General features: G+C 55.4%; 1 protein-coding gene across 8 annotated transcripts in view; it reads left to right on the top strand.

Annotated features, from left to right (window-relative positions):
* SEMA3B (semaphorin 3B) overlaps window positions 1-18,425 on the top strand; it is a 40,926-nt gene extending 22,501 nt beyond the window's left edge. For all 8 annotated transcript variants that reach the window (XM_090021753.1, XM_090021752.1, XM_090021751.1 and 5 more), the window contains 14 exons: window positions 4,334-4,453; window positions 4,709-4,802; window positions 5,717-5,836; window positions 8,108-8,253; window positions 8,822-8,936; window positions 9,202-9,271; window positions 9,488-9,632; window positions 10,408-10,627; window positions 11,284-11,375; window positions 12,232-12,273; window positions 13,189-13,346; window positions 14,455-14,510; window positions 14,887-15,026; window positions 15,718-18,425. In XM_090021753.1, coding sequence (XP_089877879.1) covers window positions 4,334-4,453; window positions 4,709-4,802; window positions 5,717-5,836; window positions 8,108-8,253; window positions 8,822-8,936; window positions 9,202-9,271; window positions 9,488-9,632; window positions 10,408-10,627; window positions 11,284-11,375; window positions 12,232-12,273; window positions 13,189-13,346; window positions 14,455-14,510; window positions 14,887-15,026; window positions 15,718-16,179 — 1,980 coding nt within the window. In that variant the 3' untranslated portion in view covers window positions 16,180-18,425. The remainder of the gene's footprint in view (window positions 1-4,333; window positions 4,454-4,708; window positions 4,803-5,716; window positions 5,837-8,107; window positions 8,254-8,821; window positions 8,937-9,201; window positions 9,272-9,487; window positions 9,633-10,407; window positions 10,628-11,283; window positions 11,376-12,231; window positions 12,274-13,188; window positions 13,347-14,454; window positions 14,511-14,886; window positions 15,027-15,717) is intronic.
* Window positions 18,426-20,882: the final 2,457 nt, after the last annotated feature.

Genomic DNA, 20,882 nt, shown 5'->3' with positions numbered 1-20,882 from the left:
ACACACTGAATTGAAAGAGCACCGCCTCAGCATGAGGGCCATGGAGCTGTGCATCTACCTCCTGGGAACTGAGGACAATGGAACAGACAGAAGGCATGTTGGGCCTGGGAGGAATTGTCCATTAATCCTATTAAAATCCAAAGAATTCATGATTTGATAGAAAAAGAGTGACCCAGACTCCTTAAGGCCAGGATGGATGGACCTGGGGTGATCTTAGGCAAGTCACTGCCCCTCTCTGGGCCTGTTTCTCCCTCTGTATGCTGGTGATCATTCTCTCTCTGCGGTAGCTACTAGCCAGAGAAAGGTGCTCAGATGTGGTAGTGGAGGCCAACATTTGTAAGTGGGGTTTGCTGTGGTTTGGTGCCCCTGGTTCCACAGGGCCTGTGGTCATGGCACCATGTCTGCTTCTGAGCTGCTGTTATGTCATGGCACAGTACCATGGAGCTGGGACTGCAGCTAATCACACAAATCTCAGCTCCAGCCGAAATCAAGACCGAAAACAAGAGACAGTTCCTCCCCTGAGGAGCTCATGGCTTAAACAGAAAAGGCAGATGAAAGGGGGGTTGAAGCCTAGTTTGACAATGGGGAAACTGAGGCACAGGGAGATGAAGTGACTTGACCACTGTTGCCCAGCAGGCCAGTGGCAGAGCCAGGATTAGAATCTAGCTCCCTTTGTCTGTCCCAGCCCAGTGCTCGAACCCTCAATGGGGTCCCCAACTCTGCCGCAGACTCAGTTGAGCGCTACTGGAAAAGCAGCTCTAGATTGTGAGGTCCTGGGGGACATGGAACAGGCAGCAGGAGTGGCTCGGGTCAGGCGGTACTTGAGGGGCAGCACAATTGGCCCCACTTGCTACTCTGTTTCCATCTGGCTTCCTTCTGGCAGTGCTGAGCCTGGCTCAGCCATCAGGGCGAAAGGGCATCTAAACAACCAGCACAGGCCTGTTTATCTTTCTGGGAGGCTTAGCAGGGTGATGACAATCCCTGACAGCCCTGGGACCACTGTTTATTCAACAGCTCTGCTTGGGTGAGCCATGGGTTAGAGATTTGGCCCCTAGCTACACAGCCCAGGAGGGATCAACAGATAGAAAGGAGGGATCCCACCTCCTCCCCCTATCCCACGCCACTGGTGTTGGCCAGTACCCTGCAGGGACTCCCCAGGGATTCCAGCTTCTGTCCTTGTCTGGTGACTGGGCCTGATCTAGGTGGGTATCTCTGTCTCCCAATCTTGGCCCCTTTCCAGCTGTGCTAGCTCCCCTCTCACACGAGCTGTCAGTGCCCCTCATTTCTGACCCACAGCCCCTGCCTGTCATAGCCCTGAGCCTCTCCCAGTCAAAACTTGGTTTCCTACCTACCAGTGGTAGCTGTAGTGCAGGGTTTGTTTTGCAAGAGAGATGCACCGTGGCTGTGTAGCTGCAGCCAGCTTCTGATTTCAAGAGAGTAGCTGACCCCATAAGTTTTGAAACCCCTTCAATAGCCTTGCATTGTGGTTTGGTGGGTTTGCCAAGCTTTGGTGGTGAGGAGCCTAAAGATGGGATAACGGGGCTGCAAGTCAGGCTGGAGGACACTGGCAAAGCTGGGAAAAGGAGGCCTCTGGATAGCAATGTCAGGTCAGGTAACTCCTGGTGGAACTGTCTCAGGGGTTTGCCTAGCCATTCCTCCTTCTTGTTAATGCTTGCCAGAATGGCAAGAGAGCTAGAGGTCTCACTCTTAGCAGCACAAGGATCTCTAAGCAACCCTTGGGCAGGGTGTCCTGCAGGGGCCAGCCCTGACCAGGCCCCTGACAGATATCAATGAGCTGTCTGCAGCCATCCTTGCAAGAGCTATAAGGTGGCAGCAATAGCTGAGACTGGGTCTGTTTGCATTGACCCAGCCCAGCCCACAGCTGACTCAGTTCCACTCCCCATTACCATTCTCCATTAACAGGCGGACAAAAAAGACAGTGGGGCCCCAGGGGTTGGGAATGCAGCCGAGTGCCCAGAGCCTCCAGGGACATTGTCATCACTCTTAGATTCCTCTTCTTCTCTGAACCAAAACACTGGCTAACACGTGCTGTGGCCAGTGCCCTCAGCGCCTGCCGGTAATGGCTATTCCAGATGGGTAGGTGCCTGCCGCCCACGAGGCATGAGGCTGAAGTGACTCAGGGGGAGGATGCAAACAGTGTTGCCCACAGCATGGATGCAGTGAGTCAGCACAGCAGGAGTGTTCACTCCAACTGGGGGGAGGCTCCCAGGTTCTCCGGCCCCTGTTGCTCCTGTCATTGGGTGCTGCAGAAGGCTGGATGGGAGCACTGGCTCTGTGGGGCTGCCAGCAGAGTGCTGTTTCTACAAGGCAGAGCCTCCTCCTTTCAATATCTTCAAGGAAGTTAGGGGAAAAGGTTGAACATGAAGTCCTGAGACCTGGAATGTGCTTTGGGGGTGGCCCTGGAAAGAAAAGAAACAGATTTCATTGCTCAGGCTGCCCTGGCCTGTGGGGGCCTCAGACCCTGGACTGTTCTGCACTGGAGCTCATCCCAGCTCACACCTGTGGCATCCCCTGTTGAACTAGTATACATCACTGAGCTAAGGGGTGGAAATGGGATAGGGGACTGAAGGCACTGGAAGTAGAATGGCCCAAATGCCTGGCAGGATTTGGCCTTTCATGGACAATTTCTGGGCCCTCTATGACATACAGCACCCTATGGCTCTGTTTCCTCATTCATTAGCGCCCACAACACACCTACAGGGGCTGCTTCCTCCTTTGGGGCAATGCAAGCTCCAGCCCTCCAACTGATGGCACCCTGGGGGCAGAGGGACTCAGACCAGAGACTGCCCCACATCCCAGCTCCCCTCCACCTTGGTGCAAAGCAGGAGGCAGATAAGGTGCTGGGGAGCATTCAAGCCACCTGTCTCCTTGACAGAAGCCATGAGCCAGTGGACTGGTCCCCTGGGGGCTGCTATCAGGGAAAGTGGGGGCAGTGTAGCCCCCATCCCATATTTCCTGTCCATTAATCAAGGGAGTGATGTGGAAGCCACAGCTCTGCAGGCTGAGCTATTTCAGACATTTCAAATATTAGTAGGTCTTAATGGGCTGGATGGAGCCATCTATCAGCCAGGCAGACAGACATGAGCTTCCAGCTGCCCGGAGCAGGTTGGGGGCAGGGGGCAGGGGGAGGGAGTGGGGAGGGGCTGAGGCACAGACCTGGTCTCACCCAAGAATGTGCTTGTCTGTGGGGCTTGTGTCTGGGTCCATGAGGGGTGCCCCCCACAGCACCTTCTGCTGTGAGAGGCTGGGGCTGGAGTAACCAGGGCTCCCCACAGCCAGTGCCACATAAGGCTTTTGAACAATTCAAAGGGTTCGAAACTGATCTGGCTAATTTGACCTGGTACATGAAAAATTTTCCAAAAGAAAAAAAGGAGCCAGTGTTCCTGGGAACTTTCTTTGGCACCAGCACAAGCCCTATCCCCCACGGATGGCAAGGGTGGATCCCAGACCTGGGACCTTATGTTCCCAGCACCAGGACAGAGAAAGACAAGGAAGGCATCTGTCTGGAGCCTCATCCTCAGCTGTCCAGGCTGAAGCTAGCAGGAAGGTGGGGGGAATTCAGAGCAAAATTAAGTCCTTCAGTAGCAGTAGGAAAGGTGGAGACCCCACCACTCCCACCTCCATCCTGTCCCTTGTAACCTGACCCCCACCTCCATCCTTTCCCCTGCACCCCCTCAAGAGCTGGAGCTGCTGTTCCAGCCCCAGTGAGCTCCCACCACACAGCCCAGCCTGTCAGCAGGGCTCCCACGTGCTCTGGCATCCCAGCAATGTCTGTGCCAGAGCCCAAGCTCTGGGAAAGCACTTACCCAGCAATGCTAGCCCACGCAGGGCAGGGAAGGGCCCCTGAGACCAGCCACCTGCCAGGCCTTGCATAGTAAGGGATCCTGTTCCCCACCACACCATTTCACTGCCTCCTGGTCCCAACAACCCCATGAGACGATAGCATCTGAAGGGGCTGCAGACAGTCTGACAGTGCCCAGACAGGAGTGGGGAAAGCTGTCTCCTCCTTAGGGCCCCTCAGTTCAGACCCACAGCCCCCTACCCTTCCCCATCCCTGGGCACGGTCCTCGACTGTGATAGTCACTGTGTGGATAGGCCCCCACAGCATCTTGCTCAGTGTCACAGTTTCTCTTATGTGGCTGTTGAGCCCACCTGGGGCTAGACCCACCACAGGAGGGAGCAGGCACTGAAGCAGGCGTCTCTGCCTGGTTTGGCCCATCAGAGGTGTTGAAGAGAGGAGCCACAGCAGGTGGGAGTGGGGTGTGTGCCCTGCTGTCCAGCTCTGCGTACTCTCTGCCCTCTTGTCTTGTAGGCTGAGTGCATGAACTTCATCAAGATCCTGCATCTCTACAACCGCACTCACCTGTACGCCTGCGGCACAGGCGCCTTCCATCCCACCTGTGCCTTTGTGGAAGTGGGGCAGCGCATGGAGGTGAGAGTCAACAGATGCTGACTGGCACAATATCTGCCTATGCAGGGGAATGTTATGGGCCAAACATCAGGGCCCAGGCATTCCCAACCCCCCACCCCACCCCCCCAGCTGCAAGCCTGCAGGGCACACTGGGACTTTCTCTGCACCGGGACTCAGGAGGGTCCTGTGAGCTGCTCAGCCCTGCCAGCACCACCTCCCCACCCCCCACCCCTCCCTGCACACACACACACTCATATTCTTTTCCTTCCTTCCCAGGACCCTGTCTTTAAACTGGACCCTGTGGCCGCAGAGGATGGCAAAGGGAAGAGCCCCTACGACCCCCAGCATGTGGCTGCCTCAGTGCTCGTGGGTATGGAGACAGGGCTGGAAACCGTTGCACAGAGGCTCCACATCGCCAGCCTTTGGAGAGTGCCTGTTCTGCCCCCACTTCCCTACAGTGTCTCTGGCTGAGAGACCTAGGGGGCACAGGGTAGAGCTGTTTCATGCCTACTGTAGGATGCCTGGAGCATAATGCCTAGAGTTCACCAAGGGAGAGCAAAGAGCCCAGTCCTGTGTGTCACTTTCCTGGGACTGTCCTAGCCAAGGGACTAAAGTCTCTGAGCTCACTCAAAAGCCAAGGCTGGAGGAGGATGAGGACCAGACACTGTGCCCAGCGTGGGGTCCACCTGTGCAGCTAGTGTTTTTTTGGAGTTTAGGATCACTGCCACCCACACTCTCAAGGCCTTGCTTCTGGCTCTGGAACTGATTTTCCAGGGATTCGCTTGCTACTCCCCTTCTTTCCCTAGGGGGGGCACCCTGTACATCACTCTGGGTGCCTATACACATGCAGCAAGGCTGCTCCAACACACTGTAATTATAGCGCATGAGAGCAGACTCACTTAATGAAGTCTGCTGGAGCATGGTGATTACCACACTGCAGCAGACTCCGGCATCACATGTATCAGTGTCCCCACACTGAAAAATGGCAGTGGGCTCACTTTAACTAAAGCTCCCCCACCTCCATTTTTCAGCGCAGGGAAGCTAATACACATGATGCTCCAAGTGCTTTAATTAATTAAAGTGTCCCCCCCACTCCTTTAGCACATCTGTAAAAGCCCTCTAATGTCAAAGGGGAGGGTGGAGTGAGGGAGCGGGCCTGTGGGCAATATTGAGGTTCCTTGGCTGACTTGAGGCAGGACGTCTGGTCTTCCCCCATGCCTGGGTGTTAGGGGAGGGTAGAGGCAGACTTGCCTGGGTAATGCTTATCCCTCTGTCCCCTCTCAGGTGAGGAGCTGTATTCTGGGGTGGCCACTGACCTGATGGGCCGTGACTTCACCATCTTCCGCAGCCTGGGCCCACGCCCGTCCATCCGCACTGAGCAGCATGACTCCCGCTGGCTCAATGGTAAATGCTAAGGGCAAGGGGAGCTGTCCAGTTCTGCCCCAGCCCAGGGGGAAGGGCAGGATGGGTGGGTGGGTGGCGAGTGATGAAAGTTCAGGGGCTTAGGGTCTACTGGGAACACGAGTCTGCTGCTGCTAGGGGGTGCAGTGTTCTGTGCACAGGACCTGGGCTAGGGAGGCCTTGTCATAGGTGGTGCCAGGAGGAAGATGAGTTCAGCTGCCTCAGCCTGGTGGCCACTTCAACCTGTTGCTGAACCAGCATGTTGTCCCAGGAGTCTGATCCACCCTGCCCTAGGCCAGGTGCTGTGTGGGTGTTATAGACCCTGGACAAGGCAGAGTTAGGCCCTGAGTGCCTGTCAGTCTCTATAGGTGATTTCCAAATCACAGCTTTGGAAGGTGGGGGCGTGCCCACATCTACAGTAGCAGTGGCTGTGGGTCAGAAGTGAGGGATGCTGGCAGAGCTGGCTGTGGGGAGCCAGGACTGGAAAAGCAGGAGACTATGGCTCAGGATTGAGGGGCTGCAGCAGGGTGCGTGAAGACACTGGCTCAACACATATCTGTGTGGCTTTAGACAATAAACCTGTCCTCCTGCAAGGGCCTCACTCCCCCTGAGGAAGGCTTGTTCTAGCATGACAGGCTCCAAGAGTGGAGCAGAGCCCTTGCTCCCAGCATTGCCTTATCTTCCCCTCAGAGCCTCATCCCCTGGGAGTTGCTCCCTGAGCTGTACTTCACTTCAAAGAGCTCCTCACATGGCTGCAGGGCATAAGGTGCCCTTGAGCTCTGCCCAGAGCCTGCTCTGTCTTTCTGCCCAGCAGGATGACACCATTGCCTGAAAATGGGCCTTGTTGAAGAGCAGCAGTGTCCCCTGAGAGTGTGGGGCTGAGGCAGGGACCTCTCACCCCAGGACTTCACTAACCAGGGCCACGTGAGGGCACCAGAGAAGCCCATGGTGCTGTCTGAAATGGTTACTGGGTTCAGTGGGTGGCATCTCACAGCCTCAGCTCTGTAGGGTCAGGCAAAATGACCAGAGTGGGCCCAGCCACCCTCATGAGATGAAGGCATGAGCAAGAAGAGTGGTTTAACCACCACTGGTCAAGGGTGCTGGTCGTTTGGGGATGTGGTTGACCTCTACCCAGGAGAGACCAGGGCTGAAACAGTCAGAGGCTGCAGATCCAAACTGAGGGGCATTGGCAGGGCTGGGTGGCAGAAGGCAACCTGGAGTGGGGGGATATAGCATTGGCTTCCTAGTTGTGCTGAGAAGCACCACCTGTCTACACAGGTCCTGTTATTCTTTATCTCTGACTGGCTCTTGGAGCTGCGCTGTTAAATCATCATGGCAGTCTTTGGGTTTGTGCTACCATCTAGTGGAGCAAGTGTGTGGGGCACCCTCTGCACCAGCTCAGAGCTGCCTGTAGTCAGGACTGGGGGGCTTTTTAAAAACTGCAGTTTATACTCTGAAATGCAACCTGAGGGAGCAGAGCAATTCATACATTCAGGTCAAATGTGGCAATAATTTTAGTAAAAAATTAAAAAAGAATTTTGCAAGAGTTGAAATGGTCTGATTTTTCTTTTTAAAATATTTCAAGACCAAATCAGCTCATTTGACTTTCCAAAAGGGGAAAACCTGCATTTTGTTCAGTGCAAAATGCTGATATTCCTTCTTCAGTTTTTATAGCAACCACCAAGCTGCAAACATGGAAATTCACCCAGTCAAGCTGTGGTGGCATCTGCAGCATGGGCAGGGGGTTTATCCTGCAAGGCAGAGTGGCTCAGCTGCAGACTGCCATACAGTTTGCCATTGGCTTTCCTGCTCTGCCACTTTAAGGCCACAGCCCCCTAACTGGCTAAGGGTCATCCTTTTTGGTGGGGTAGGAGGAGCCCTGCTGCCTCGTCCTAATCCTGCTTCTCCTTGTGAATGACTTGAGTCTGAAGTGATGAGTGATCAAGGGCCTGGGAAGCATTAGGCTGAGGACTTGTTTGCACTTCTCAGAAAGCAGTAGGTGGAGAGAGAGTGGAAGGGGGCTGGGGTTCAGGACTCCTGGGTCCCATTCTCAGCTCTACCACTGATTCTTTATTCATCTTTTGACAAGTCACCCTCTACATCTCTCAGAGGGTGTGTTGTAATGCCCCATCGCTGGACTGGCATGGGACTGAACAGTCCACCTGCAGAGGGTGCTGTAGAAAAGCTGAGCTCAGCCCATGTTCTCCTGTCTGGGCAGGGATCACACATGCCTGGCACCTACCTGACATGTCATGCCCTGTTCTGTCTTCCCAGAGCCCAAATTTGTGGATGTGTTCTGGATCCCTGAGAGTGAGAATCCTGATGATGACAAGATCTACTTCTTCTTCCGGGAGACAGCAGTGGAGGGGCAGCAAGGGCTGGGCAAGTCCAGCTTTGCCCGCATTGGCCAGATCTGCAGGGTGAGAGCTCCCCACCCCACTCAGGATCTTGGGGAAAGCTCCTGTCACCAAGTATCTGGGGGGAAGTAGATGCTGAGATCTTCAATGCTGGGCCTGAGCTTGGGCTGGAGCCCAGCCTGGCACCTTGGCAGGACCTCTGCCAGCTGAGCCTGGGGGTCCCCCTTGGCTGTGTTGGCAAACCATGTGTCAGGACCAGCTCATGCAGGGTTTCTTGTCCCTGACCAGTGGGGCCAGGCTGGAGGCAGCACAGTTCTGGAGGTAGGAGAGCATCTGTCTCCCATCTTGCCCAGGATCCTGCCCAGCTTCCCCTGGGGTCCTGAGGTGATGATGGGTGTTGTCCCTGTGTGCCAGGAGCCCCAGAGAGCAGCCATGTTGCTCCAGGGCAGAGGTAGAGTGTGACCTACAGCAGGGCTTGCTAGGGCATGACGGGCCTAGCAAGCCCTGCTGATCCTGACCCTTCCGATGAGGGGAGGTCACTGATCCTGACCCCTTCCCATGAGCCCCCTGCCCCACCCTGGGACGTGCAGAAGGACTCTGCTCAGACCCTGCCCTTCTCCCCGCAACACAGAATGACATGGGTGGGCAGCGGAGCCTAGTGAACAAGTGGACAACATTCTTGAAGGCCCGGCTGGTGTGCTCTGTGCCAGGCAGTGACGGGGGCGACACCTACTTTGATGAGCTGCGTGAGTGCTGCTGGGACCTGTGTGAGCAGGAGGTGGTGCAGTGGAAGTTGAGCACTCTGGGCTTGGGCTGAGGGAACTGAGGAGGTGGGGACAGCCACTGAGTGTCCCAGGGGTGGAGGGAGTTTGGAGCTGCCACTGAATGCCTGGTGATGATGCCAGGGGGTACAGAAGGTTGGGGTGGAGAATGTGGCCCAAGCCAGTAGGTGACACAGGATGTGCTGGGGCCAGTCAGCGATGTTGTCCATCCCTCCCTACCCACCCACAGGTGACGTCTTCCTGTTGCAGACCAAGGACAAGCGCAACCCCCTGCTTTATGCCGTCTTTTCCACTTCCAGGTACAGGAGCAGGGAAGGCCTGCCCCACTCCCCCTGCAATATAGCCCCTTCTCCAGGAAGCACTGGGCAGTTCTCAGTAGAGGACTTTCTACAAGAGCTGCCCAGGAGCTGCTGTCTCTCCTAACATCTCCCCCATGTCTCTGTTTGCTTTCCCCTTTCCCCTGTGTCCTTTGCCCTACAACCTGTCATACTTTTGCCATTGCTGTATGCCCACAGCTCAGTGTTCAGGGGCTCCGCTGTTTGCCTGTACACCATGCATGACATCCGCAGAGCCTTCCTGGGACCCTTCGCACACAAGGAGGGGCCCAACTACCAGTGGGTGTCCTACCAAAGCCGCGTGCCATACCCCCGCCCTGGAATGGTATGTATGTGCTGGAGGGACCCATTGTCCAGGGTCTGGGGATGCAAAAGGAAAGGGAGAGTTGGGAAGCATTGCCTGGGGACAGCTCTTCCTCCTTCTCTTCCACCAGATGGGGTAAAACCCCATGGCTAGGAGAGATCCAGGGCACTGGACTCTGTGGCAGGACCAGATTGGGATGTCTCCAACTGTACCCAGGGCCTCACCCAGAGCCTGTTGCCCCAGTACTCTGGCCCATAGGATGTTAGGGAGCAATCCGTCCCCATCCCTACCATTGTCCCTTGGTTCTGGCTAGGGGAAATGCCTCCCTGTCCCGTCCAGAGGACTTGGGCAGAGGAGCAGAGAGAGGCCGCCATCACAGCCTTCAGCCAACATGTGGCCAGATCATAGGACAAGTAGCCTGGTCCTAGCAGCCCAAAGGGATAAGGGTATGGAAGAAGGCCTTGCCACGGGCCTCGTCTGAGGTTAGGATTGAGCTGTTTGTCCAAGTCCTGCAAGATGCTCAGAGGACATGTCCTTACAGCAAAGCTACCACCATCCAACTGGGAGAGTCCCCTTGAAGCTTGAGTTTGAAGGGCTGTGGGCTGGCAGTGAGGGCACCAAGAGAGGTAGGGGAACCCAGGGATTGGATAGCAGGGGGCTACAGGTCAGGACTGTGGGGCAGGGCTGTGGGGGGAGCCCAGGGTTGGGACCCAAAGGGCTTGTGGGTTGGGCATGTGTCTGATCAATACCAATGTCCCCATCCCACCCTTATTCACTCAGCCCTCTGCCCCTGCAGTGCCCCAGCAAAACCTTTGGCACCTTCAGCTCCACCAAGGATTTCCCCGACGATGTGATCCAGTTTGCTCGCAACCACCCACTCATGTACAACCCCGTGCTGCCTCATGGCCAGCGGCCTGTCTTCCTGCAGACCAACGTAGACCACACCTTCACCCGCATAGCTGTGGACCGGGTGACTGCTGCTGACGGGCATTATGATGTCCTTTTCATTGGCACAGGTACATCTGTGCCTCTCCACCAAGGGATGCCAGGCCCTGCTGGGCTGGAATTTGCACTGCCCAGCTTAAAGCCAGGGTTTCCCTCAGGCCAAGATGGCCTAAATGCGTGCCATTCTGGAGCCCATGGGTAGTGAGGAGCACCAGCCTCCCTGGATGAGCCTGCGCAGGGGGGGCATTTGGCTTGCAGATATTCTGAGCCCAGTCATCCTATAAGACCCTGTTACACTGTGGCTCTGTTGATCGAGACTGAAGGCACCTGGGTCTGTTCCTCATTCTGCCATGGGCCTACAGTGCACATTGCCTGGCCCTTCTGTGCCTTGACTTTCCCCATCCATACAATGTGGGATGCTACTACTTATTCCCCTTGGTAAAATACACAGAGGTCTAGGAATTATAGAAACCCAGGACCATTTCCTGCTAGATCCAATGGGACACCAAGGCTTTCTGCGTGTGGGCTTCCATGGGGCTTTCAGGTGCCTTGGAAAGCCACAGCCTTTCTCTTGGGCCTGACCTTGGCCAGCTGTTGGCCTGTCTCTGTCCCACTGCTCAGCCCTGAGCCTCCACCCAGATCCTCCCAGGGAAGAGAAAGCCTCGAGCAAAGGTTTTGCTCTGCCCTCATGTGGTGCCCACATCTTTCCCTCTTCCCTCCTTTGCAGATGTGGGCACAGTGCTGAAGGTGATCTCTGTACACAAGGAGAGCTGGCAAAATATGGAGGAATTGCTGCTGGAGGATCTTCAGGTGTTCAAGGTGAGAAAGGGGGCGTGGGGACAGTCCAGGAGTTTATCCTCACTGGCACTCCTCCTCCCCCTGCCCCTTTCCTTAGTATCTATCTACAGGCAATCTACTGTCTTGTCTCTGCACCAGGGATCATGCCCATGTAAGCTGGGATCCATATCCCTCCTCCCCTTCAAACTGTGTCTGTCATGCTGAGCCAGTCCCAGCAGACTGCCCCACTGAGCAAGGCCACCACTAAGGCTGCCCTCCCCTTTGCCCATACCAGTGTTTCCAACCTTTTTCTCCCCACAGCACACTTACCTAAATAAAAAAGCACCATGGCACACCAGACAGCAGCAGCAGGTGGTGGGAGTGGCTCCAGCCAGGCAGGGGGCATGGCTCCAGCTCAAAATGCCCAGCACACCTGGACATGCCTGATGCGGCACACCAGTGTGCTGCGGCACACCGGTTGCAAAACGCTGGCCTAGACAGTACAGCTCCTCTGGGACAGGGCAGGTGTATTGCCAGAGGCACGTGTCCCTGTCCATGCCTGTGTCCATGCCCTACCCAGCCATGACTACCAGTGCACTTTAAGCAACTGTGCTAACATGGCTTTGCCAATCCGGCTATTGGCACTCAACAGCTGGAGCATAGAAACTGGAAGCCAGAGCTCCTGGGCTCCAGCCAGATGATGCTGGGTGAACCACAGTGCCTCACCCATGAAGGGGAACAACATCTGCCCCTTGGAAAGATGCTGAGATATTCCCTGTGCATGGCTTTATAAGCAGGCAAACCATCATGGACAGACTGCCCATGAGCCAAGAACCCCCAAGATTCAAATGGCCTTCATCTTGAAATGCGCCCTTTGCTGTTGTTTCTCTCTCAATAGGATTCATCCCCTGTCACCAGCATGCAGATCTCATCCAAGCGGGTAAGGAGCAGAGGACAGTGGCTGTGCTGTATGGGAGGAGGCTACAGGCAGGTCTGGTGTTGTGGCCATGGACAGCTCCATGCCAGCTGTGCCAACCCTAGCACGACTGTGGGCTGCTGGTGGAGATCAGAGGGCAAGTGCTGGAATCCTTGTGTGCCACTACAGTCCCTGGCACAATGGGACCCTCTGCTGGTTGCCATCAACAGATAAAGAGGGGTGGGTACTGCTCTGGGACTCAGGGCACAGTGGCAGGAGAAAGCACAGGGCTGTTGGCTGGTGAGTGCTTGGGGCTCCTGCAGCAAGGCCAAGAACACACGGCATATGTTGGTCCTGGGTTGTTGGCAACAGGCCTGGAGCTGCTAGGGATGGGGTAGCGGGTCTTGGGCCTTGCCACCCGAGTGCCAGGGGGCCGCCTCATTTGCACCCTTCCCAGAGAGAAAACCAAGGGCATGGAGATAGCTCTCGGCTGACTAGCAGGCAGGGGTCTCAGCAACGCAGAGGTTTTTCCCTGGCACAGGCATCCAGAGGCCACTTTGCCCAATACTAAGCTAAAATATCCCTTGGGTCCCCTGACTCCCACTGCACCCAGATGCCCCTTACTGTCCCCCATTCTCATTGCCCAGGATTCTGCTGTGGCAGAAACAGGCTGGGCCTGACCCAGTCTTATCCTACAATCCTCCCAGTCTCCCTACATGGGTTGTCTCCCACAGCCTCATGCCACGTGGATGGGATTCCCCAACAACAGATCCATCTCCAGGCTGGACATCTCCCTAGCCATGGGCATCACCTTAGTAATAAGCCTGTGGCTTACATAGTCCCCTTGGTTTGTCCTCATCCTCCATGAATGCAAAGGCCCTAGTTACCTGGTTCTGTGCACCTCTGTCTCAGTCCCTCACTGTCGCAACACTCCCTCAGCAACAGCTCTACCTCGGCTCCAGGACGTCCATTTCCCAGCTGCCCCTGCACCGCTGCGGGATCTATGGGAAAGCCTGCGCAGAGTGCTGCCTGGCCAGAGACCCCTACTGTGCCTGGGATGGCACCACCTGCACTCGCTACATGCCCAATACTAAGAGGTACAGACCCTTTACCTCCGGCCAGGGCACTAGAGCCACACCTAGTTCTGGTGTCCCCTGGGTGGGATTAGTGCTAAGACCAGCAGGACCTGGGCTGCAGTGATATACTGCTGTGACTGCCCACTGGAAACACTTCCTCACTGTTACTGTCTCACTGGAGGGGCCCCAGTGACTTGTGAGAGGCACCTAGGTATTTACAGCTGGGTGCCTAGCTGGGTACTGGCCTGGTCAGAATCTCACGTGGGGCAGTATTGCTGAGCTAAGGCATCATGCTTCGAGCTTATGCTGGCATGATCCAGACCAAGGGGTGATAGATAGCCTGTGGTTCTGGCACCAGCTTGGACCAAAGATTCAGGGTCAGTTCCCAGCTCGGCCACAGACCTTGAATGTGCTCTTGGACAAATCATGTTGCTTCTCTGTGCCTCAGTCCCCCATCCACTCAGTGAAGACAATAGCATTTCCCTGCTGTTAAAAATATAAGAAGAACACGAGAACTGCCTTTTACTGGGTCTGACCATAGATCCATCTTGCCCAGTATCTTGTGTCACGCAGTGGCAGAGAGTGGATGTTGAAAGGGAGAGTGAACAGGGTATGAAAAATGCTTTTCCAGTGTTCCTCTCCTACTTGCTGCTTCCAGCATTTAAGGTCCAGGAAGTTGTGGAGATATTGTAAGGTTAAACGCCTTAGGTGATGAAATGCCTGGGTACTCTGATGATGGGCACCGCAGAAGGGCCTCAGGTCCCAGATGAAGGCATCTGGCATGGTGGGTGGCTGGCATGGCTGCCTCCTCTGTGTGAAACTAAGGCCTCTCCCTGAGGAAACCATGAGCTAGATATTATATCCCAATGCTCCTCACTACTGGGTGACCTGCTGATGCTGAGAGGTATGTGCCTCCGTGCTCTTCAACTGACCATGTGCCCGACACTCTCAGCTATGAGCCAGCAGCACTGGGGGTCCCTGGCAGTTGTTGGGCTCAGTAAAGTACTGAAATGACTTCTATATAGTCCTTGTGACCTTCAGATCAAGGGTGGCTGTCTGTCCACTTCCCAAAGACCAAGCAGTTCACACTGCCTCAGATCCTGACCCCTCTGCTGTTCTCCCTTGACAGGCGTTTTCGGCGGCAGGATGTCAGGAACGGGGACCCCAACATGTTATGCTCGGAAGGTTAGTTCAGCTCTTGACATCCTTGGTATCCCAGCTCAGTGCTTATTCCAGCCAGAATCTCACCCAGCTTCATTTGCTCCACCCACATAAAGCAGCCCCACAGCTGCCCCCTCATGTCACTTCATGGCAGGATATTCCCCCTGTTTATACTTCCCCATGGCAGAAATAGCCAGCAGTGATGGCCATGGCTATCTCCCCACCCTTGCTCCATGGGTGCACACCTGGGTGTACTGACTTATGCCCAACCCATGCCCCCACCACCCTATGTGTAGGCTTGTGCCTTCCCTGTGGTTCTGCCTGTCCAGTGCAGCTGCTTATGCCTGCCCCAAGACCCATCCTCCCCAGGCTCACACTTCTGGTGGGCCTTGTCTGACAGATCCTCACCGCAGCAGTGTGCTGGAGAAGAAGCTATATGGGGTGGAGGGCAGCAGCACCTTCCTGGAATGTGTACCCAAGTCCCTGCAGGCCCAAGTGGTATGGACCTATCAGAAAGCCAGTGACACCCCAAAGAAGGAGGTAAGGAGCCCTCTGCACCCAGGAATCATGCTGCTCAGCCGGACTTCCCTGGGTCCAAGAGATACCAGGGAAAGGCTGGGGGAATCAAGCCAACCAGGTCAAGACTGACTGATGCCAGGAAACACAGGCAGCATTTATGCTTCTAGGGCCATATGCCCTTCCAGAGAAGTCCCAGGCCTTCCAGCCTCCCACCGCAGATGCTCCACTGCTGCCTTCCCCAGTCACCAATGTGGTGCACAATATCATGTCACCTGGCCATACCCTCCCCCAGCCCCACAGATCCTGACCCCTTCCAGGTACAGAAACCTCAGTGATCTCCCTGATAGAAAAGATGCTGTTCTTAAGCTCCCCTTCCCCAGAGCAGGCATGCCTAGTCCAGCCCTCCCATCAGCTGCATTAACACTCTGGGCTTTCCCTTCTTCCTGCCAGTGCAGGGCAAATCTCAAACCCTAACCAGGCTCTTGGGCATCTCATCATGTTGTTCCTCTGACCCATCACCACCCAGCAGCCCTGGCCACGCCTGTGTGTATGAGCACTGAACTGTGCAGCCCATGCCAAGAGGTCAGTGCCAGGTGCTGCCCTTTCGATTGCGCCCAAGCACCTACTGCCTCCTAACCCAGCTTCCCCCAGAAATCTGCCCCCTCTCCAGTTCCACCCCCAAGCCCTTGGCCTGGTCTCCTCGTGTCTGCAGGTTCAGCTGGATGAGCGAGTGGTGAAGACTGACCGAGGGATCCTTATCCGTAGTGTCCTGCAGAAGGACACTGGGCTGTACCACTGCCATGCCACAGAGCATGGCTTCACCCAGAGCCTGCTGCGTCTCTCGTTGGAGGTGATTGGTGCACAGCAGGCCGACTCGCTGTCCTATTCCTGGGAGGAGGAGCCCTCGGAGCCTGCCAGCCGCAAGCTGTGGTACCGGGACTTCCTGCAGCTGGTGGACCACCCCAACCTGAGCACGGTTGACCAGCTTTGCCAGCAGCTGTGGAGCCGCAAGAGCCACCAGCCCAAAAAGAAGCCCCCACTGCCCCCACCCCTGAGTGTCAAGGCCAAAAACCACAAGTGGAAGCACCTGGAGGAGAAGCGCAAAGCCCGCAGCCGGCGGACTCATGAGGTGCCTCGTGCAGAGAGAGGACCGCGCAGCGCTGCCGTGTGGTGACCCACTGGGGCCAGGAGAGCACAGCCAGACTTCTGTTAGGAGGTGGGGGGGGAGGGGGAGGGCAGGGACGGGGAGGGGCAGGAGAATTGAAACCACCATGCAGAGGAGATGGCTCCCATAGAGGTACCGAAACGGCTCCAGTGTACGGCCTCCACACATAGCTAGTAGGGGAGGCATCATCAACCTTGCAGTTCAGCTGCTATTCTCCTGAGCCGGCCATGGCTGGAGAGGGGCACATTCTGCCCTGCAGACAAAGCCCCCAGGGGACATGCAGCCTCTTCCACAGCACACAGCCAAAGAGGGGTTGCCCGGGCCTTGAAGGACCAAAGGAGATGGGAGACGGTGTTGTTACCCTGCCTATCAGGATGGGATGAGATGGGGCACCTGGTTTGTCCTTCCAGCCCCAATGTCTCTGTCATTGGTAGATGGGGCCACCAGCTAGTAGGGGCATCGTGCTCCAACACTCTTCCAGGAACTTGCAGCCTGAGTCTGAGCATGGCCATGCTTAGCCTGGGTGACTTCACGCCCCACTGGTCTACTCTGCCAGAGACTTTTGGCATTTGGTGGGCCCTTCCCACTACTTCTTCTATCCAAGCCCCTCTGGAATTGGTAACCTCCCAGAGACAGCTGCCAGTGTCCCCATGCTTGGTGTGGGGCACAGGGGTAGGGATGTGGGTCTCTGGGCTCCCTGCCCCCTTGGGTACAAAACAGAACCACTGATGTATTTATTAATGGACTGTTGCTGATGAATGTAAACCCTCCTTGGGACACACTGGCCCCCAAGGGACCACAAGGACATTCCTGACTGGTATTTTCTGGGGTGGAAGAGAAGAGCTGTATATGGAGATCTGGGGCTGAGATGGAGATCAGAGAGCCACCGGGAATTTCCCCTTATGAGATGTGCCCTTATATGGAATTAGGAGCAGAGTCATTAGGAAACCTTCCAGCAGGATGGGTCTGGGGAGCAGTGAGCAATGGCAGGCAGCCAGGTTCCTGAGGGGGAGGACAGGAGTCCTTCTGTGTCCTGAAAGACGCTGAGTCTGCTTTTCAGTGACAGACACAGGGAGATCTTAACCAAGGCCCATGTGGAAGCACATAACTCTCCATGAATTCGACCAGGGATCGGCCATCCCTGAGGGATGAGTTAATCATTCCCATGGGCTGCTGCCTTGCACTTGGGCCTGCTTGGAAATAAATTGCTCTGGGAGCCCCTGATCTGAAATCACTACCAGGCCCTGCAGAGATGGGATCTGGGTCCATATTGGCAAGTCCAGACCACAGGTAGTAGCAATGGGAAGTTACCACAGCCCAATAGCTGGTCCCAAGCCTGCTTTGAATAGGTGAGTTCTTGAGGGGATGCAGTACACCACTGCTTTTGACCACCTGGCTGGGTAGAGGACACTTTTCTGGCTGCTTTCTCCCCAGATAGGTAGGGGCTCAGCTCTGGGGCACACAAGACATTTCACCAGCCAGGCGCCCAGTGAGCAGACAGCAGAAGTCAGGGACCTAAGTTCTCTTCACAGCTCTGCTCCCGCCATGGTGGGTGCCCTTGCTCCTTCACTTGTAATGCATGGGTGATGAACTTGAAGATAAGTATGTGGAGGCATCTCCACAAGGATTAAGTGGTATTAAATTCATGACCAAAATAAAACCAGATAAGGAGGCCCCTAAAGCCTGTCACCAGCTTCCATGTGTGATGGAGCTCACAGATCCTCCAGTACCTGTAGGTGAAGCATGAGATCGAGGGGCATTTCTCCACCTGAAAAGCTTAGACTTTCCCCAGCTGCCCGTTTTGAGCTCTTCCTCTCCCCATTTCTCCTTTGCCTGATCAGAGGGTGCGTTTCAGAGCCAGGACAGCTCCCAGAAATCCCAGCCAGGAATCTACTAGAATTTTTTTAACCTTTTGGGGATGATGAGATTGAACCCGGTTTGGTGCCAAACAGCAAGAGATGATGAAAGCACCCCTTAGATCCACTGCGACTAACTCTTGTGACACATTGCCTCGGAGCTGTACATCTGGCTTATCTGGAAGGCAGCAAGATGGGAGGAAGACGTAGAAGAGCAAGTGTGAAGAAAGTGAAGGAAGGCTGCTGCTCCAGGTAGGATGTGTGAGTGCAACCCTGGCAGCCCGCGCTCAGCTCCATGGACACAGTTAGGGCACGAAAGGAGAGCGGGACAGACAGAACTGGACACCCCAGCAGGCTTGTACTAAATTAACACAATAAAAGCAGTTGATTAATCCACGGCTTCCTGCTTTTGTGAAATCAATTAATTAATCAATTTCCTTCCTGTCCCCTGGCTAGATCCCCACTGCCTCATAGTCTAAGATAGCAGTCCTGGCATGTGGCTCATGCAGAGGCATGACCACAGAACACAGAGCAATTCAGCGGGTGGCAGGGATAACCCACATTCTGTCCCTCCCAAGCAGTTGGGGTACAAAGAGGATGAGGAGCCCCTGATAGTGGAGCTGGAACCAGTGGGCATCATGCCTGGGGTGCAGGAGACTTGACAGGTAGAGCTGGAAAGAGTGGAGGTTTACTGGGGGCCTATGCCTTTCCAGCTCTGCAAGAGCAAGCTGCCGCCCTCACAGGCCTTGCTGGAGGAGGCAGAGTGCCATGCGGATTGGACATGGGGTGCCACCAGTCCCTAGCAACTGCCTGCAGCCTGCATTCCTGCCCAAGGACAGGATACTGGTGGTGGCAGCAGACCCTCCTGCCTTGCGCGAGATTCTGTTCTGAGGGTAAGCCTGTTCTGATTGGTTGTCTGTCTTACTGCCCCACCTCCTAGGTCTCCGCAATCAGGGTTGCTTTGGAGTCAGCACCAGTGCACCCAACCTGCCCTGTGAGAGTAGGGCCTATTGCTGCGGGGGGGTGAGGGCAAGAAGAGCGTCACAACTTGGGGCAGCTCTGCGTGGTCCTGTTACCCCTGCCTGCTTGGGAGGGGGAGGATGAAGCAGCCCTGGAACTGCTCTTCCCAGGCTGAGAGGGGAGAACTGCCCCAGGAAGGAGGCTGGGGCAAGCTGACGGAGGCTGGGCCGCCATGCATGCCCCTGAGGCCAGGGGCACAGGGTTGGAGGTGGTGTCAGAGGCAGCTCTTCAGTGCTTCTGCAGCATGCAATGGCTTTTGTGATCCCAGTGTGCTTAGCCTACACCACCAGATGCCACTGGACACTTCCATGGGGTGGGTTAGTGGATGGAAATGGAGGCCTTGGGTGTGCTGGGTCTAAGGTGGTAGTTGCAGAGTGGTGGGTGTTAGGGTATAGGACAGGGTTGTAGGGTACTGGGCATGGGAGTTTGAGTGGGGGTTGGGGCCTGGATTGTTGGGGATCACTATGTGACTGAGTAACCTCCACTTACCCGATGGGTCCCCTAAGCACTGGGCCATGGAAGCAGTGGAGGAGATTGACTTATTGGCCCAACGCCAGGTGGGAAAGCTGGGTTTCAAGGGGCCATTGTCTCTCTTTGCCTTCCAGGCAGCTGGTTCCGATCATTCATTTACAACAGCATCAAGGCCAATGCCAATGCCTTTTTTGGAGGACTGTGGTGTCTGTTCTTCCTTGCCTCTCCGGCCTGGCCATGCCTTCCCTCTGTCGGCCATCAGAGGGAGCACCACAGCTATGTTCATCAGCCAGGCAGGGACAGGTCTGAGAAGTGGGCACTGCCAGGGGGAAGATTTGTCATCTGTGCAGACCTCCTACCATTGATCAGATGAGCCAAGCTGTGGTCACCACCCAACACCAAAGCTCAGAGCTTCTGCAGTGATGGGGTGGGTTAGGGGAGAAGAGGCAGGAGGGGTTGCACTGTTCTCAGGCCCCAGTGAAAGGACCCAGTGTGATTAGTAGGGCTGTGCGAAATTTCGCCACCAGTTTTCACCAGGCAAAACTCGTGACATGGGTGCTTGTGCAACAGGTGCCTCTCATCAGGCAGCAGGACTGAAGATCCCCCATCACTTGCCACCGCAGACCTGGGGGTAATAATTGACCACAGTATGAACATGAGCCAGCAGTGCAATGCTGTAGCCAGTAGGGCCAACAATACCCTTTCAATTGATGCATCTCCAGCAAAACTAGCCCCCTACACCAAGCAGGAAAGACAACTGGGGGTCAGGTGACCCCAGCAATGTGACTGTCTAGTCTCCTCGAAGATTTCCAGGATAGGTGATCGCACCACCTCAGGAGGGAGTTTATTCCACAGTCTGGACATCCTAGTTGTGAAGTAGTTTTTCCTAATGTTGAGCCTGAAACAATCGTCCAGGAGTTTGTGACCATTACTCCTAGTTTTCCCTAAGGGTGCCCTGGTGAACAGTTGTTCATCGAACCCTAGACGTACGTTTTTGATGTAGTGGTAAGCTGCTACCAAGTCCCCTCTCAGCCTTTTCTTTTTCAGGCTGAAGAGTCCCAGGTCCCTCAGCCTTTCCTTGTATGGCTTGCCATGCAAGCCTCTGATCATATGGGTAGCCCTTCTCTGGACTCTCTCAAGCTTTACCACATCCTTGTTAAGGTGCGGAGCCCAGAACTGGACACAGTACTCCAGCTGCGGTCTCACCAATACCAAGTAGAGCCGAGTAGAGCAGGAGAATCACCTCTTTGCAATGGTTTTGCTGGAGCTGCATCAATTGATGCATGCCAGCGTATTGTTGGCCCTGCTGGCTACAGCATCACATTGCCGGCTCATGTTCATACTCTGGTCAATTATTACCCTCAG

Source organism: Crocodylus siamensis, chromosome 11 (assembly GCF_052110815.1).
Source record: "Crocodylus siamensis isolate JL-2025a chromosome 11, ASM5211081v1, whole genome shotgun sequence".
In the NCBI taxonomy this organism is placed as follows: Eukaryota; Metazoa; Chordata; order Crocodylia; family Crocodylidae; genus Crocodylus; species Crocodylus siamensis.
Note: the sequence above shows the minus strand (reverse complement) of the source record. Positions and strands in the feature narration are given on the sequence as shown.